This window comes from Amblyomma mixtum, chromosome 2 (genome assembly GCF_055824585.1).
Source record: "Amblyomma mixtum isolate Tamu chromosome 2, ASM5582458v1, whole genome shotgun sequence".
NCBI lineage: Eukaryota > Metazoa > Arthropoda > Arachnida > Ixodida > Ixodidae > Amblyomma > Amblyomma mixtum.
Window position 1 is genome coordinate 295,132,497 of NC_143013.1, and position 18,939 is coordinate 295,151,435.

General features: G+C 48.5%; 1 protein-coding gene across 1 annotated transcript in view; it reads right to left on the minus strand.

The window, feature by feature from the left end:
- Nucleotides 1-18,276, minus strand: part of LOC149364556 (uncharacterized) — a 57,944-nt gene extending 39,668 nt beyond the window's left edge. Inside the window, exon 1 of the mRNA XM_089574510.1 lies at nt 18,002-18,276. Within this exon, the coding sequence (XP_089430636.1) occupies nt 18,002-18,121 (120 nt within the window). The 5' untranslated portion in view covers nt 18,122-18,276. The remainder of the gene's footprint in view (nt 1-18,001) is intronic.
- Nucleotides 18,277-18,939: the final 663 nt, after the last annotated feature.

Sequence of the window (18,939 nt, forward strand, 5' to 3'; positions counted from 1 at the left end):
GTTTAGATAACAAGCTTTTAACAAATGTCTACTTTTTGTCATGGACGAACTCCAACTTTTTTCTTTGCTTCGTTCTTTCCTTCGTGATTTATTTCTTTCTCTCGTTTCTTCCTTCTTTCTTTCCCGCAGCAATTCAGGCGTTTCGTTTCAGATATACGAACACATCCGCTTGAATATACAGCTCTACAACACACCATGCAATGCGTGGCACCACCAAGGCCACGCTTTCCATTGCGCGACGCGGCGCGTGACGGCGTTTCTTTTATGCGCCGCCAATCCTCGGCGAATCTCTTCCGTGCACATTACACACAGAGCGGCTCGGCACAACGAACTACTCCGCATTGCGAATAGACGCGCGGCGTGGCTCGCAAAAAGGAGGCGGCCCGTCTTTCTCGGCAAAATGAGTCGTCGCCTTCTCCCTGCACGCGAGGCAGGGAAGAGGAATCGTCTGCTCCTCGTGGTGCGCGTCGTCTGCCAGCCAGAGAGGGGAAGAAAAATCGTCTGCTCTGCGCCGGCGTTCGTCGTCTGCTAGGGCCGCGGAGCTGTTGCGCGAAGCGGTATACTACTCGCGTCGCCCCGAGCGGGCTAACGGCCTCGATTCCGGCTTCCTGCAGCAAACATTCTATAACATAAACAGAAGAGTAGAAGGAATGATCCAAACACAGAAGGAGAAAGAAACAACAAAACACGACACGACACAGACAGCCCCTTCTTTCCACTGCTAGCTCGTGGACTCAGCCGCCAAGCCACTCAGACCCGAGCATCCCAATATAGCGGCCCCTCGAAACGTGTCTCTCTTCACGCGTCGTGAACGATGTGTGTTAGGTGTATCCGCACCAAGCTCATCCATCTTACAGCTCATTTGCTGTAAGGCGTCCCGTTTAACAATGGAATGAATGGTTGGAAGGTGCCTCGCCGACTTGGCATTACAAATGGCATTACAATAGGCTTAATCACCGGCCGCCGGTCTTTCGCTTTGTACACACGTAGGTTAAGCCTTGGCCGTATACGTTGGTCTTAGCCTGGCTGTACGCGCAAGACTTCATTTATGTTGTAACTGCCGCAGTTCCAGAGTTCAGTGACGTCAGCGAGCGCTTGATCCAATGGGCAAACACGGGCATTTACGCCAATCATCACCTGGTCGCGAAAATAAAACAATGAGGTCGAGTTCTTTTTTTTTTTTTCACTAAGTGCACTGTATGCTTTCGCGTTTTTTTTTTTTTTTTGCTGCAAGCAAGCTATGTGCCGCTTGTTGTCGATGAAATGGACGTACATTACAGCCTAACACTTCGTTAGGTGTACTTTAAAAACACTTTTTTTCGTATAAGTACTTTTTTTTTCTCGTGAAACGAATGACCCTGTAGCAGTAGTTTTCGATATTTGGCGATGGAGCAAAAATCAGTTTTTTTAAATGCCAGCTAACTTGTTTCGTTTAATACTGGGTCAGACTGTAAATATTTGTCTTCCCTAGTGCTTTACTAGGATTGCCACCGAGTGCGCATGCGCAAACAGACGACCGCAGGATCGATGAAGTAAGGAACGACCTGTCTCGTCTCATTGCGAGTCTCTTTTATGAAGGCAGCCCACACGCACTATTCTTCCAGTCGCTGCATTCACAACGCTCGTCAAACAAACGCAGGAAGTGTCTCGCACAAACGCCTACGCTCAGTGGGGGTTCCTTCGGAGCTAGCACAGCCTCCAGGCTCCAAAGACAATATATATTCCACCCGCGCGCACCGATTACCGATCCGACACGCTCGCCTAGCCGACTTCCCAACGCCATCGCGTATCGCCCAACTCCTCCCTGGCAATCAGCATAATTTCGTAAACACTTTCCAAGAGACACGCACCCTTCCTACCCCCCCCCCCCCCCCCCCCACACACACACACACACTAAAAAGCGTGCAGTGCTGCGGAAGTTACTAAGCACCTCACCAAGCATCTTCTGACACTCTGGTGCAGTCTACTTAACAGATGTTTCTAAAAGTTAGAGTTGTCGGTTTGTTTGCCATCTTCTTTTCCTTGATTCAGTCAGCTTTCGACAGCGTACTCGCAGATCTCACTACTTTCCTGGACATGGCTTCAGGAAATACGGCAGCCAGACAAAATTACTGAAACACCGTCGTGTAGACTGAACAAGTGACCCTCCGGTGATCACTTCTCGCACCTTTCAGTGTTTCTCCATATGTGCCATCATTGCCTTACTACGGCGGTGAGTGCAGACAAAAATGCTCACTGTCAATACCAAACACCAAGTGGTAGTCATTGGGAAGCTAAAGCACAAACCAATGCATACGCTAATCATCAGAAACTGAAATCATCAGAAAGTACATTCGTACTTCTAATCGAAATTTCGTAACTAGTGTCTCTGGTGCCATACACTCTAAATAGAAAGGCGTAAAAAGGGAGTAATCTGTCCTTTTATTCGTATAAAAGGGAGTGCGTTGGACTCCTTTTTATAAAGGAGAGCACGCTAGACTCCTTTTTATGAAAGGGAATGTACCGGAGAACAGTTTACTCCTTTTTTTGCTCCCATATAGGTGTATTCGTGTTTAGAGTGATAGGGGACGGTAGCCAGGCAGCGCCATAGCTTCTGCAACGGTGCACACATTTATTTTCGCGTTTTCCGAGACACCGAATCATAGTGGCGAGATGGAGAACTCAGCGGGCGGCAAACAATATCCCGTTTGCCGCCGCCTTCCAGCGTCTTCTTTATCCGCCTCCATTTCCGCACGCGCGAGGGTTACATCGACTCGTCCCCATTCCGAAAGACGTGTGGGCTTTCGCTTGGTTTCACTCGCTCGCTCGAAGCCAAACCGACCGACCGTTCGCTATACCCCCGTTCTCTACTGCATTCAGCACGGCTCGTTTGCTGCTCGGAGGGGGGTCGCCTGGTCGGTCGGTCGGTTTCTGGGACACAACGCCAAAACCCACACTGGATCTTCTTGCGTTCCTCCATCCGACAAACGCGTAGTATTATACAATGTGCGTGCATCTTTTAGTGCAAGCAAATGGCGCGGGTGAAACGATGCCGAAGAAAACGATAAATAGAGAGAGAGAAAGAGAGAGATAGGAAAAGGAAAAGATTAGAATTCGAAGGAGCAGAAGAAAAGGAGGCACAGTCGGAAGGTAGCTCCCCTACTTTTCACTTCATTTGCATTCATTGTTCGCGCTTAAGCAGGAATAATGGCTGCCCGCCCGCGGGGTGGTTTGGAGACCCCTTCTTTCCGTCCTGTCTTCCAACGGCGGCTATTAGAAAGAGATTCGCGTCGCCAACGCAAATAAAGCACGTCGCGCGGCCGCGTACGCGCATTTTGCGCAAGGGTGTAAGAGATAGATAGCGAGCTCGACGACGGCGGCGACTCATTGCGTATTCTCTGCGCGCGCTCCCGCGCACAGCAGCTATATAGCCGTGTCAGGTTGAAACCGAAGATTTAAAGGGAAAAAAAGTGAAAAAAAAAAAAAAAACCTCCGTCGTCATCTCACGGTCCCACTTGGCGCGGAGAATACCAGGCTCATACCGGTCTTATCGGCTGAGGCTGGCTGCTAGCCGCGCGAGTAATTCATAACCGCCTTATCTCTCGAACGTTTCAGTCGCACGCTTTCGTTTCCTGCTGGTTGCGTAACTCGCCGCTTCGTTCGCATGGACCAAAGTCTGGCTGGACAGTCGGAGAAGAGACACGGGACAGCCGACTCTCGAGGAGGGAGCAAGGATATACGAGTTCAAGCCGTGTAAAAGAGAACGCCTCATTTTTGCGCTACCGACAAATTCTCCCTTCCCCAACGTATGTGGGGAAAGGGGTATTGTTCTTGATTTTTGCAAACTATACATTTCCAGTGGACAAACGACGTCGGTGATACTTGTCTATAAGGTCCGCGAAAAAGTACAAGAACAAATTTGTCTTAGGACCGTGAACGAAGTTTTTTTTATTATTATTATTTTATTGCGAAGGCGTGCCTTTTGGCATAAATGGAACGAAGCATTCTTTTTGCGTATTGCAACTGTATATCTACGCAGTCGTCGGAGCAGTGCTCGTGGGAAGCATGAACAAAACACTGCGTGTCCTAATTCGTCACGAGACAGCAGCAACGAAAAACCACTGTCTGGACGAAACGGCGCAATTGAGGTACAATTAAGCAATCGAGTTCTGATCGTGTACTGGCACGGAACAGTGCATGATGGGGCCGCTCTCGTAGTCACAGGGCTTGCTTTGGCCCGGTTGCTCTCAGGGTGAGAGGGGACGTAAGAAGGACAGAGGGACGCTAACGGCGATGCACTAAGTAAAGGCGGTCGTTTGTCTCGTGACTCAATATAGCGGAAAAGGCAAAATGCATTTGAAAGGAGGAAATTAAGCGATGACGATGATCACGGTGACAGCGAAAGGAAGCAGCTCGCCTTCTGCACACGCGGTCAGGACTGCTTCATCTGAGTCAGCAAAAACAGGAAGTATACGCGCCGTTTGCGCTAACGAACTCTGTCGCTGTCTTTGTGATAACTCGCTGCAGGAGACGTTTGCAGAGTTTGAACAGGACCTGATTAAAACGTCTTCGGACGTTGACTCGTTAACCAGGCTAGGGCCAAGCTCTATCTAAACGCCTAATTTTTTGTCGGCCATGTTTGTGAACAAATGTTAAGGATAATCAGCTCCTCTAAATGTCCAAGGACTATGGCGGTCGGTCTTAACCCCACACGCCACTATGCAGCGTCCGAGACATTTTGCTTCCGCTGAGTTTGGCGCATTACGCGGCAGATCGTAACCGTGACGTATCGATCGATTGGTCAGTCAATCAATCAATCAATCGATCGATCAATCAATCAATCGGTTAATTAGCAGCTTGAACAACAGCGCTTGTTTCCAAGAAAGTTTGAAGTGAAACAGAAATTGTCGCCACTAGCGCAATACAGACATTCCTTGGACATCACTTTTAATTGCTCGGTGACTGGAATATTGTAAGACACTGTTATGAGCATATTGATGTGAGTGGTCTATAACCTTCGGATGCGTAGCAAAATCTCGCTTGTAAAGTTTGTTCTGCGCTCTCAGCGAGTGTAGTTAATACTGCTATAGAAAACCAATGTGTCCCGAGGAAGGGCCTGCGGGGATATTGATTTTTGTGGTGCAGTACTACGATGTGCGAAAAAAAAAAAAAAACTACGTTCATAAACAGCTTCCCGTTGAAAAAATGCGCGACTGTACAGAATTTTGGGGTTTATTCTTATTAATTTCAGTTCACCTTTTCTGCAATGTGGAAACCTTCGGTACTCGGAGAAATTACGATTTGGATTCATTTCACGCATATAAGGACACCCAACCAGTTAAAAACACGCTAATTTGATTGCCACATCACATCCGGTGCCGAAGGTCACCTCTACCAAAATTGCAGATTGGGCGAGTTGGTGGGACATCATTCGAAATGACCAGCGCGAAAACAGACGGAGACAAGAGAAGAAACACAGACGACAAGACGGGCGCTGACTAACAGCTGTTTATTTTCGATGAAAGCCCAGCACAATATCTGCCAAAAACCATGTGACAGTCAGGGGGCCGAAGATTACAGCCTAAAGCACAGTCATGCCTTTTCCGGTTCATGCTTGTGTCGGCCGCTCTTTGACGACTGTGCGCTTTAGGTTGTAATCTTTGGCCCCCTGACTGTCACGTGGTTTTTGGCATATATTGTGCTGGGCTTTCCTCGAAAATAAACAGTTGTTAGTGAGAGCCCGTCCTGTCGTCTGTGTTTCTTCTCTTGTCTCCGTCTGTTTTCGCGCTGGTCATTTCGAATCCCCTCTACGTTTAAGCAGTGTCGGCCCGAAACGGTTATGTCTAGAGCAGATTAAAATATGAACTATTACAATTTCGGCGAGCTTCTTGTGCATTAGGGTACCACGGTGTCCCGTGCAACTCATACATACAGAATAAAAATCACATGCTTGATGTGCGTCGCAGGGTTCTTTTAATGCATAGGCGAGACAGCGTACGAAGTCGGAGTCTTTCGTGGCCACATATTTCACCGATGACAAGAGAGCTGTGCAAGACGCTTTCCTCGGCACAGCCCGGCGAAACGGAAGATAGGCTATACCGAATTCGTTCGATGATAGCCACCTCTGGACTTCGAAGCTCATTTCACACTAAAGCTTGGAATAGCACAGTAATTTACAGAAGGATAGAACGGGTTAGGTGCCTGGAAACTTAACAATGTTGACCAAGTACATAGGCCCCAGAACTTCCTTGATTAACCCTATGGTTCGGGGGATACTGCGCTTATATAGCACGACAAAAATGTCGTACGAGCTGCGTACAAATGTGTCTCGTCGCAGCATTGTGAAGTTCAGAACGGTGCACTGACCGAGTTAAAAATTCGCTAGCTAGACTCAGTATGCTGCTGCATACCACCGTTGTAAGACACACGATAAGAGCGGATAAGCTAGAGCGATTCAGTACAATGGCGCAACGTAAAGAATCATATCATATGCCGCGAGATTGCGTGACGAGCTATCCTTTCCTTCTTTCTCCCCCATTGTTCCTCTCACTCACTCTTTGTTTCTCTATTTCTTTTTTCCTCTCCCTTTATCTCTCGTTCTTCCTTTGCTTCTTTTTTTTGTTTCGTTCAGAACTCTTATATAGAGGGTATGTTATCTATAGTTTCGTTTTCTCAATGGCACCTGTGTCATCTGACCGCGGCGCTAGCATATGACGCCGGCGTAACGCAAGAAGGCTCGAACTGAGATTTCGGCGCTCGTTGAAGAACCTCAAGCTTACAATGACCGGCGTCAATCATGACGAAAAAAATAAATTAATAAAACGGCGAACTCTTGATTTCAGGCATAGCTTTAGTCCACAGTGTTTTTTGACTCGTGGGCATGAATAAACAAATGAATAAGTCGCCCAATAAATATATGAGTCAACCAGTCAGTCAGTCAGCAATCAATAAATAAATAAATAAATAAATAAATAAATAAATAAATAAGTAAATCAGCCGCCGCGGTGGCTCAGTGGTTATGGTGCTCGGCTGCTGACCCGAAAGACGCGGGTTCTATCCCGGCCGCGGCGGTTGAATTTCTTTGGAGGAGAAATTCTAGAGGCCCGTGTACTGTGCGATGTCAGTGCACGTTAAAGAACCCCAGGTGGTCGAAATTTCCGGAGCCCTCCACTACGGCGTCTCTCATAGCCTTAGTCGCTTTGGGACGTTAAACCCCATAAACCAACCAAGCCAACCAACCCTTTGAGTGGGTTAGGCTTCACAGCGTTCTGACTGCATAGCTTGAGTAGGAACATGTATATTATGTAACATACACACACGCAGTGCGTATACATGCTAGCGACTGAATGAACGCCTTTATTTTCTTTTGCGAACTACAGGCTTACTATGCTCGCGGAAACACGGTATGCAGCACACCGCGCAGTCGATAGAAAGACGAGGCCACCCGGCGCGGAAGCCAATGGGGCACCCGAAGCGCGCAATATACTACACAGTGTCATTCGGCCCAAGGCGGCCTTGAAGAGGGGCGAGCGCGAGCCACGGCTTCGCACGCAGTCACACACAAATCATGACACAGCACGCAGCCTTGAGAGCAGCTCCTGGCAACCTTCCCCCCTCCCCGCAGGGAAGGGGAATAAGCCCGCCTCGCTGGAGAGAGCCCGCACGCAACGCGCAAGTCGACCAAGCTCCACACGCCATCATCAGTGTGCCGCGGGGACCGGAAATCTCGGCATGCCGGCGGCGACCCTGCCTGCTTGCTGCCGCCGCCGTACTCGGTCGCCGCGAGGCGAAAAAGACGACAAAGACGGCGGCGGATCGGGACGGAGCTGCGCTGCAGCGGCGACTCGCTTTGTCGGCCGCGCTTCTACTGTCCTTCGGTGCTAGCGCCAGAGGTTTTGCATACTGCATCAAGTTTGCGAATACCTCCACAATTACATCATAGCTACCGGCAGATTCCCCCTTGCTAATGATATCCAAAATTTCCGCATTTAAAATAGATCTTTCCGCAATTTTCATGATTTCAATTGTCTAATCTTCTCGCCCGTTTATTGTTTATTTTTTTGTGACCTGTAACACTAACTGGGGCAGTCGCTACAGCGTCATCATCATCATCATCATCAGCCTGACTACACCCACTGCAGGGCAAAGGCCTCTCCCATGTCTCTCCAATTAACCCTGTCCTTTGTCAGTTGCCGCCACTGTATCCCCGCAAACTTCTTAATCTCATCCGCCCACCTAACTTTCTGCCGTCCCCTGCTACGTTTGCTTTCTCTTGGAACGCTACAGCGTATGGCAGCGGAAATGTCTACCTCAAAAAGAAGCGGTAGGAATTAAGTTTATTTACAAATCCTTCAGTTCTCGACTGAAAACGGTTCTGGTAAAAAGTTGCAGACCCTCGACGATTGGTTATCGGGAAATGAAAGACGCGGTAGCTGTCTCACTTCTCGGCGGACACCGCAACCGCGCCATGAGGGAAGGGAGGAAGGTATACGAATGAAAGAAGAAAGAGAAAACTGAGAGGTACCGTTGTAGATGGCTTCGGAATAGTTTCGGCTACCTGGGGATCTCACTCAACGTGCATTGACATCGCACAGCGCATGAGTTCCTTTTGCGTTTCGCCTCAATCGAAACGCGGCCGCCGCGGTCGGATTCAAACCCGCCTACTCCTGGTTCGAGCCCGAGACGCCTCAATTGCGCAGTTTCTGAGAGGGCAGACTGTCGCAAGGGAGGAGTCGCTGCCGCGCGCGCTGGTACTTGCACGGACCGAAACGACTGGCTAGTGATAGTGAGGGTTGGTATGTTTTGCCGGGCTAGTAGCGTGTTCCACCAGGCATCGGGTCCAGGAGCACCGCCGCTGTGCCGACGGAGGAAGGAACGTGGGCCGGAGACAGGGAGTAGGGGAAGTGAAGGAGAAACTGTATTCACATATTTACAAGCAATGACAAACAGGGTAAAAGCTGAGAAGTCTCAGGGAAACGCTGAAGGAAACGCTGCTCGATGAACGTGTCGAGCGCTTTAAATAGTCCCTCCCGAGGTCTTCCCGCCTTTTTCGAACAATCGTAGGGACTTCGGGCGTTCCCCGCCTCGTCGTCTTCCTCGGCTGAGTCACTTGGATACCCGGAAGTGTCCTTTCCGGCCAGGTGGATCCCATATCTTGTTTCAAGGAAACGCCCAAAGGCGAACACCTGCAGCGGCGTCACCCGCGCAGTTGACAAAAGAGCGAGGCGCGGTTGAATGGCAGACGCTCGTCTCCGCACGTGGCAGCAGGCGTTGAGTCATGTCACCCTGACGGTTGTACACACAAGGTCGCAGGGTCAATACTGCTGCGTTGGGTGCTGTTTAAGGGGAAGTCGGGAAAAACACGTCGTGGCAGTTAGGCAGAAGTGGAGGTACGTGATTCAAGGAGTCGTATCCGTCCCTCGTGTCCGGTTCCACCTTTCTTCTCAGGAGGTCGCCTGGGAGCGCGTGCACGGAGAAATACCACTTTCGCAGAACCACGCACTGCCTCTGGGAATGGCCTATGTGGATACAGATGTGACGGGAACACACAAAGAGAGTTGGGGGGGGGGGGGGGGGGGAGGGGGGGGGAGTCACAACAGGGTCTATTTGGCGCAGGATCCTCAAAACAGCTCCTCCCGCAGCGTGCATTTCGTTCGCTTCGAGCACGCGCGTAAATTGGAAAAGACGGAGAGAAATGAAAGGCTAGGGCCTATCTGTGACTCAGTGGTTATGGTGTTCGGCTGCTGACCCGAAAGACGCGGCTTCCATCCCGGTCACGGTGGTCGAATTTTGATGGAGGCGAAATTCTAGAGGCCCGTATACTGTGCGATGTCAGTGCGCGTTTAAGAACCACGGGTGGTCGAAATTTCCGCAGCCCTTCACTACGGCGTCCCTCATAGCCTCAGTCGCTTTGGGACGTTAAACCCCAATAAACCAAACCATATTTCACTGTCTTCATCTCTTCCGCGCGCTTGTGTGTCGAGCCATAGTGATGATGATGATGATGTCCTCAGGCAGTTACCGCGCCTTTTTTTTTTTTTTTTTCCACAACCTCCTGTTCCTCTTCCTCCGAACGAATTCTTCACAACTCCTGAGAGATTCAAGTTTCATTAACTGATCGGGAGAATTAGCTGCGCAGTTATGAAATAAAAAAAGCATAATACTGCGTCAGCAATGATATACCGATTCAGTTGGGAATTCGTGCAAGCCTTAGGCATACGTCGCGTGGAACGCCCTGCCTTATAATCGGGCATCTCGCTGAAACAAAGGAGCTCGTAGGCTTATACAGGGCGGACTAAGGATGATAACGGCACGATAAGCAGCGCACAGGCGTGGTCGGTCGCCTAATCTCGAGTTGCGCCGTTGTTCCGGCTCTTGTTCGCTTGTCCAGAGTGCGTTCCATTTAGCTGTGTCCCACGCGATAATTCGCAGTTCAGAAGAAAAAAAAAGAGAGACAAAACACCCGTTCGGACCATCTGCAGCCTCTTGCAGCGTAATCACGCATGACTGTGTCGTGCGCTTGTTGTCAAGCGACTTGATTTTCAAGCGACATTCGGTCGAGCTACCAATTACCAACCGCAGTATGCCATTGCCGCCCAATATAAATCTTTCTCTCCCCCCCCCCCCCCCCCCCATCATTTCAGCTTTTTCTGATGTAACGAGAAGTGGACGAAAAATAAAAATAAGCACAACTAGGAACTAGAACTAAGACTGAAATAATAAAAAGGTTTTAGCTGCTAATGTCCCCCATTCCATAAGAACAGGTCAGGTAATGAGATTATAATTAATTGGGTGTGTTTTGCTTTGGCTCACTCCGTACGAACTCAAAAGCAAGATGCATTTAAATGCGTTAAAGCTGGTATTTGCCATGCCGCCAACGAACGGAATAAAGGTCTTTCAAGGGGATGTATAAGATCTTCCTTCCGCGCAGCAGCAGCGCCACTTCTTCTAGCATCTATATACACAGTGTCACGTATAACAGCTGAGTAACAACTGCGAGCTTAATTTATTGCATTTCGCGTGAGAGTGGTTCTACTGAGCTGTGGCACACACACATGCATGTGCCTAGAATCGCTCGATCACTGTCCGCGTTCAGGACAGCCATGAAGCTATAGTAACGGGAGATGCGCGAACACTGTGTGCGCAGTATACGTTGCAGACGACTCGCGAAGCGACGCAATCGTCTGCCAGCGCGCGGTTCGTCTGCAACCCGAAGGCGCGTTAGCAGACGACGGAAAAAAGAAACAAATGCCAACAAACGGCCTGCACACGCGGCGTAGCAGGAAGCTGTCATGTGCAAAGCCTGCGCGCGAACCCTTCAAGCGTTGTATTCATTTTGCCTGAAACTAAAGACACGTACACGTCGTGTTTTGACGTCTGAGCGCTGCGCCGTGCTGTGAGCGCTCGAGCGTAGCGGCTTTGAGCCCTCCTCTCATTAAGAGGCGCGTATATTTACAAACGAAATCGCCACCGGCGCAACGCTTTCTCAGAATTTTTACTTTGAGCGATGATCGTAGAATGGACAGAAGTCTTTAATCATACCGCTTGCGAAAGTTCCCACGGACAAGGCCGTATTTCAACATGCTATTCACTGATTGGTCCGAAGTTTGGAGGCCTGTAGGGTGCCTCGATGCCGCTGGCATCGAGGCACCCTAGAGGCCTGCAAACTGTTGCGCCACCTATGACAGTAAGACGAGCTGTTTATAGGGCTGTTGAAAACGTTACGGAGCGCAACCGGCTCCTAACGATGATAGCGTAGTCTTGCTGAAAAGTTTCTAGGCCATCGGCTTTCATGCACCCTTGGCATCCCGGAGAAGTGAACAAGTGAGAATGGGACAGCCACTGGATATATTTGGCGCTGAAAGCGTGATACCATTCGAACTACACGAGCAGACAGCAACTCTGGTGTCCTCGAAAATTTTTACCAAGACTGTATGTCTCGAAGTTAGTGTGTCTCATTCTCATGCATACCGCCCGTCTGTGTATGTACGCCAGTCCACACGTCTTTCCCTTTGCCGCAAAGAACAGCACCATCACTAATACACTACTGGTGGTAGTAGTAGTAGTAGTAGTAGTAGTAGTAGTAGTAGTAGTAGTAGTAGTAGTATTACAGTAGTAGTGGTAGTAGTATATAGTAGTATTACAGTAGTAGTGGTAGTACTATTATAGTATTACTACTACTACTACTACTACTACTACTACTACTACTACTACTACTACTACTACTACTACTACTACTGCATGTTTACAGCTGACTCTTCTGATGTTCCTAGGAGAGCAGATTCCTCCGCCTTTTTCGTTTACAGCTATCACTCACCTCATTTTATATTTATTTTTTCAAGAAGGAATGAAACCTCCATTGACGGAACGACTCCGGTATCCTCGTTCCGCCTATAGTAACATTCCGCTGCCGGCTTCCAGAAACAACTCGCCAAGCTCGTAGCGGGTCTCAGTCCGTCTCTCACGGTCATATATAGCGTAGACCGCTGCAGGTCGCTTGGATAGCGCAGCGTGGAGGCCCTAAATAAGAAGCGCGCGCGAACACACACACACAGGCCGTCGAAAGCGGTGCTCTGGTTTATTTCGTCTGCGCCGAAGGAGAAAGAATGTTTAAAGAAAATAAAATGCATGCACGAGTAGGTATAAGCATATATATATATATATATATATATATATATATATATATATATATATACGTTGTAGTTTGTTTGTCTAGCGTTAACTCTTCCCTCATCACCGGAGCCATAACAAACCGGGCTGGGTCGAAGAGGAGCTCGGGGCGGTGCGACGGGCTAATGTTTATAGGGCGGAAGTGTCGACGAGAGGGTGGGGGGGGGGGGGGGGGACGTGTTGCGCTTTTGCGGGCGAAGCGAAACGTGCCCGACTGAAACAATGTATGCTCCTTGGCCCCCCGCGATTACACTGCACCCTTCGCCGTGTATGTGCCGTGCTCTGAATGAAGCTCGGCCTTGCCCCGCGCGCAAAGCTGCTCCAGGGTTCTGACTCTTAGTGTTGTTGACCGCTTGGTGGGCGGACAGTCGGTGATATGCTGTGAAGGTCCTCAGCGGTGAAGCGCGGATAGATAATTAAAATAGTGCTCTCAATCAATCAATCAATCAATCAATCAATCAATCAATCAATCAATCAATCAATCAATCAATCAATCAATCAATCAATCAATCAATCAATCAATCAATCGGTCACATGAAAATATTACGTAGACCAGACCGGCAGGTGCATTGTCGACCTTCTCAGGGAACACGCCCTGAACCTTAATTAGAACCAGCACACAAGTACAGCCAAATACGTCAACTGTTCCGGTCTTGTGTCATTGTTTCAACACTCTGAACAGAAAGCAATGCTAATATGCCTTATACCAGCATGTGGAATGCTGATATACAGCAATCCTATCGCCGCATTTTCGCCTTGCTAATGACTAACAAAATATTGGAACCATTTTTGTTTTTACAGCCTTTCTCTTCTCGAGCCCGTTCACCAAATCAAGAATCTATCCTTCAAAACGAGATCTCTCTGTATACGTATATCGCTCCAGCTGCGCACGCTCTTCGAAGACGGGGTGCTCTGCCACGGTGCTCCAACTCTGGCCGTGCGGGAAAGCTGACTCAACCAACCCTGACCAGTCGCTGTCGTAGGCCATGGTTGTAACAGTCATATATGCATGAACCGCTTAAGCACCGACATCTTCACAGTCATAATAGTGGGAAAAGCTTTGGGACACAATGCTTGCGATATATATTTGCAATGGTGTTTTGTAGTTATGTTTAAGCATTATAATAAAATTTAGGGCCAAATATTTAAAAAATGCTTAGTTTGAATGTTAGACTAATGTTTACAATTCGACATATCACATTATTTGTTAATCTTTCAGATTAAAATAGTATTACAGTGTAACATGCAACGTTACTGACGCTTATATAACAGCTTTATAACATTATTTCAATGTTCGGTGCTACATGGGTAATGGCGGTGCCAGAAATTCATCTAATGATTCCTTTGCTATTTCATTGTTGTTAATTTCGCTTTCTGTACATGAACCAAGGGACATATCCTCCCCGCGGGGATCTGCCATGATAAAAGCGGAACAGAATAGAAATTTAATGACGTCGAATCGTCCTGTAATAACTCCGGTCTAGAGCCAGGATAACATAACGACTCGACTTCTATTCCATTCCGATTCTTTTCACACTGTCGCACGGATGACAAGAATAATTCACAGAAAAAATAAATCGTCGCGCAAACTGGCCCACGTCGCCGTGACGCTGGTGCGAAGTTCCGAAAGTGTGTGCTACGGCTTTAGACTTTCACACGACGTCTCCATCTCCCTCCCCCCTCCCGACGACACAACAGTGACAACAAAAACAAACTCTGTCGACATCTTCGGCGTCGTGGAACACGCGAGCTTCGCAGCCATTGCCGGTGTTGGCGTTCGGCCCACCGTTTCCGTGTGCTTTCTGCCAAGTGTATCAGTGGTTCACTGAGCTCAGTGAGACGGACGAAGCGGAGAAAGCCATGTCAGCCCTGCCAGCCTGTACGCCAAGGTGCATGACGAGGCAAACGAAGCGGCAGGGAGTGCGTGACTCTTTAATCGGCACCGGATCTCCTTTGGACGTCCCGCAGACGTCCGGGATGTCCGCAGGACGTCCGAGGGAGGTCAACTGCCCATTGGGTCCACTGTGACTGTTCCTTGCAACTTGTAACGTGTCCTTCCCCAAAACCGTGCCGTGCAGCGGAGGTCGGCCAGAAGTCGGCCAGAGGTTGGCCAGAAAAGTTCACACGGGATGAAGCCTCTAATGATGCCTAGACACGATCAGAAAAAAAAAAATTAAAAATCTTCCAAGCCCGAAAGACTGTATAGGAGCTCCTGCAGAGGCATACCTAACCGGTGGCTGTCCATAACGAAACCTCCCACATCGATCGCCTGTGCACCTCAAAAGGGACCCGAACACGTCATAGCCTCCCTGTCCTCTCTCCTGTACCTACAAGTGGTCCAACATTATCGGACAAAAATTTCGAAAATTGAAATAATTGTACGTTGCTGTTATGGGAATATTGAAGGTAATGGTGCATTCTTTTGATATCTATCAAAATCTTTATTTTAGAGGGTTTCCACCGGTCGGATTTAACAGTTAAGACTGCCATAGAAAACCAGTGGGGAACGCTTGTTAGGACAGCAAAAACGTTAATAGAAAAAAAAAAAAACTGCCAGACTGCCACCGGGTTATCTGCGGATACATTGATTGTTATAGTGAAATCTTACGTTGTATGAAAAAAATTGCGTTCATAAGCGACTTCCCGCTCAAAAATGCTTTTGTCCAGAATAGCTGGGTATGGCAAAGGAAAATGCTTGATACGGGACAGGGTACTGGCAAGTAATGACTGAAACCTACACAAGGGAAACGGCCTCAGTTCATCGATGCTCGCTGAAATAAGTCGGATTACACTCTCAATGCGCTTTAACAGACAATGAGTAAAAAACCAACAGTAGCTCATCAGGAGCTTTTGTCAGGTTTCTTTACATTTATTTGCACAACTCGGACGACGAAGCTTGAAAACTTTAATGACATGTCGTTTCAGTTTACAGCCCTTCGTAGCGGTTGGACGCGAATTCTCATAACAGAGTAGGGAGCTATACTGCCCAAGCTAGGACGTTCCGCACATCTCCTGTCGCTCACATAGCAACAAAACGCGATACTAGAATAAGTGTCAAGCTCGCTTTCTGCGCAACACATGATAGAGAAATTAAAAAAAAAGGAAAGGAAATGAAAGCGACGCCGTCATGGCTACCCCAACATCTACCTTTTGCTGTATATGTATTGTTGCAAAATATATTTTAGTGAAATGCAAATAAATTCAACCATTCAGGCCCGCGTGCACAACCTCAAGCTTCCTCTCATACCTCACTGAAAGCGCGGGCAGGTCAACTGACTGTCTCCAGTGCAAAAACTCGTTTAATTCGAACTTCCGGTTCATTCGAACTAATGCCTCAACATCAGATGTCTCAATCAATCGTCTCAACATCAATGGTCTCAATATCAGATGCGCTAAAAACGCCCCCCCCCCCCCACCCCCCTTATTGTCAAATCTGCTTAATTAGAATGTGCTCCTTAATTGGAATCTTAATGAGAAATCTGCTCAATCCGACAGAACGGACAGAAACGGTCTTGCGCACATCAGCATCCCCGAACTATCGACTTCTGAAAAAAAAAAAAAAGTTGTTTTTGGCTCTTCCTCTATCTCTAGCTAAAGTCTGGTACGCTGACTGGTCCACGATATAACGGTTTGTAGACAGTGGCGCCTCCTGCGGTGATGCATGTGAACTGCTCAAGGGTCAAAACAGGCCGAAAGGTGTATGAAGCCACAACTCACAACTGGCGCTAACATCTGGAAGCTATAATGACATAAGGTGAACCTCCATCGCACCGTACTTTCGAAAGGACATAAGAGAACTTAAACCAGTTCGCGTTAAAGACGAAGAAAGTTTAATGCCGAGAATGGTTATATCCTACGATGCGGACCTTTCACGGTTGGTATTAGATACCAGCCCGGCCGAAAAATAAACTGCCTGGGCTTGCCTAAAATCGTAAAATCGTAGAATTAGTGTACGGCCGAAAAGTTGTACACCGCCATAATAATTCGCTTCAAAGCCATGGGCGGCGCTTTTTTAAGCTATTTTTCTAAAATTAGCCGCAAGAGAGGGACAGAGAGAGATCTTTAATGCGCAGAAATGTGGAGAGGGCGGCCGGGGTAAAAGTCTCTGGCCTGCTACTCGACGATGGGGGAGAGGGGAAAAGAAAAAGACACCTGCATTGTGGACCGGAGTTTAAACTGAAATTAAAGTACCGGGCTTCTGTGTCGGTGATGCTAACCTTCAGAAAGCCGTCCGCCTACTGGATCCCAGAAAATCAGTTTGCTTGCAAAACGATGCGGAGAGCTCTAAGATGCTGCCGGAGCGACTTCCATTGTGCGTCCTGAGAGATAAGTCCGAGGCGGCGACGCACATAGGAGTGTGATCGGACAGCGGCCGGAACGGCGTTTCAAGGATGTATCGCACTTTGCGTAGGGAATGGCCGAACACCGAGCCGATTTGCTGAGATTAGCCCATTGACGTGAGAGCGCATTGCCATAGCAACGAGAAAATATAGTCTACGCGCAGAAATTCTGTCAGCAAACCGTGAGCGACGACTGCGATATACGAGTTTATCCTACAACGTCATTTTACGCCCGTTGATTTTTTTCTCTCCAAAAAAACGCAGCGAAACCTAATATAACTGCTTCCGACACCACACCATCGAGTTACAGAACATCGCACTGGAGAAGCAGCATCGTGGCTGAATCCGAGATGATCAGATGGCACCTCGAGCGAGAGCGCGATGTCTCGCCAAACACAAATAAGAGAGCCGGTGATGATTGAGAACGATTTGGTATGTCGGCACTGGGGACCGTGAAACAGTAGTAAAAGAGCACTGAGATGATAAGAGCGCTTCTCAGAACTCGCATGACGGGCACGGTTATCTAGGAGAGCCTCTCTTGAGCAAAAAAGTGAGTATTTACTACCAGGGAACGCGGTTTTCAAGCTTCAGACCATGCGTACAATCTGCTAAGAATAATAACAGAATTGCAAGATCTACATCCAGCATCATTTACTGATATGCTGCAAGAATTTAAGCGCAGACGAGCATATATAGCGGTTTTTTCGCCAGCACGAGCAGATGCTCTCGCTGAAAGGACATTCTTGAGCAAGAGAGAGGGTTTGTTCATCCACACACGTACAGGTAGGTAGATGGGCAGAGCAAATCGGTTTAATTGCACTTCTAGATCGTCAAAGGAAAGCATTCTCGATACTTCGAAATTTCGTTATAACGGGAGGTAATCCATCAATCAGGTGAAAATCTTGCGCGTGCCTGTACACGCGCGCATCCGCACACTGGAAATGCAAACTTTCGGAGTGGTCAGCTCGTCTCGGTTCTAGTTAATTATCGTCCTTGTTAATAACAGTACTTACCTGCGTCAGCGGCCGAAGATCTTTATCCGGAGTAGCCGCCGCTTCTGACGAGTAGCTCCTGTAGCAGACGACGAAGAAAACCACGGTGATGAAGAGCGTTTCTCTTCGATGCCGAGGCATGCTCGAGCGGTGGCTGGCTCTTTTCCTCACTCCTCGCGTTGTGCTCTCTCCACCGCTTTTGAGACAAGTTCATTGTGGGAAAAGGCAGCCACGCTGCCGAAGAGCGCGAGTAAAAAACGAAGATGAAATAATCCGGGCTGACAACACGTGTGCGCGGGTACGTGGCGCCGTCTATCCGAAGCGCAGAAAAACGCCGCGGGCGGCGAGCAGACGTCGTAGCATCGTAGTGCGCATGTCGTGTACGCCTGCGCTGCTGGCTCTGGCTGCGTGATTTGCTTCGAAGAAACCTGAGCAAGACTCTAGTATCCTTGCCTACTTGCGGACGAAAAGGTAACTTAAAAGAAAAAAATCTTTTCGAATAGTTTTTCCGATCGCAACGATCGTCGCACCGATATTTTCGCGGCGCACTGGCTACTTGTGATAAACGGCGCAGTTTGCCTTCTCCATGTTTGGCTAGCCCCTACGTTTTCGCTAGGAAGTGAATTTTCAATATTTTTTTTTTTGTGAGTAAATTCGGTCGTCTGGGCTTTTCATTTTCTTCACATCACAGTACGCGCGCGTGCACTGCCGCGCATTCGTTTTTTCTTTGTTTTTTGGTGTTCGGGTCTGCAGGCACATGTGCTGCGCGCGTGTCGTCTTGTCTCGTGGCAGTTGGTACCGGCATCGAAAATTTTTTCGATAAGTACATATCGAGGCGCGTCGACTTTCGGTGGATTGCGTTCGCTAACTTTTCCCGCAAAAGCTCGGACTCATCAAGCGACGCTCGCGGCCTCCTCACTTGCTACGTCGTACTTTTTACGAGCGCTTCGAGTAGCCTA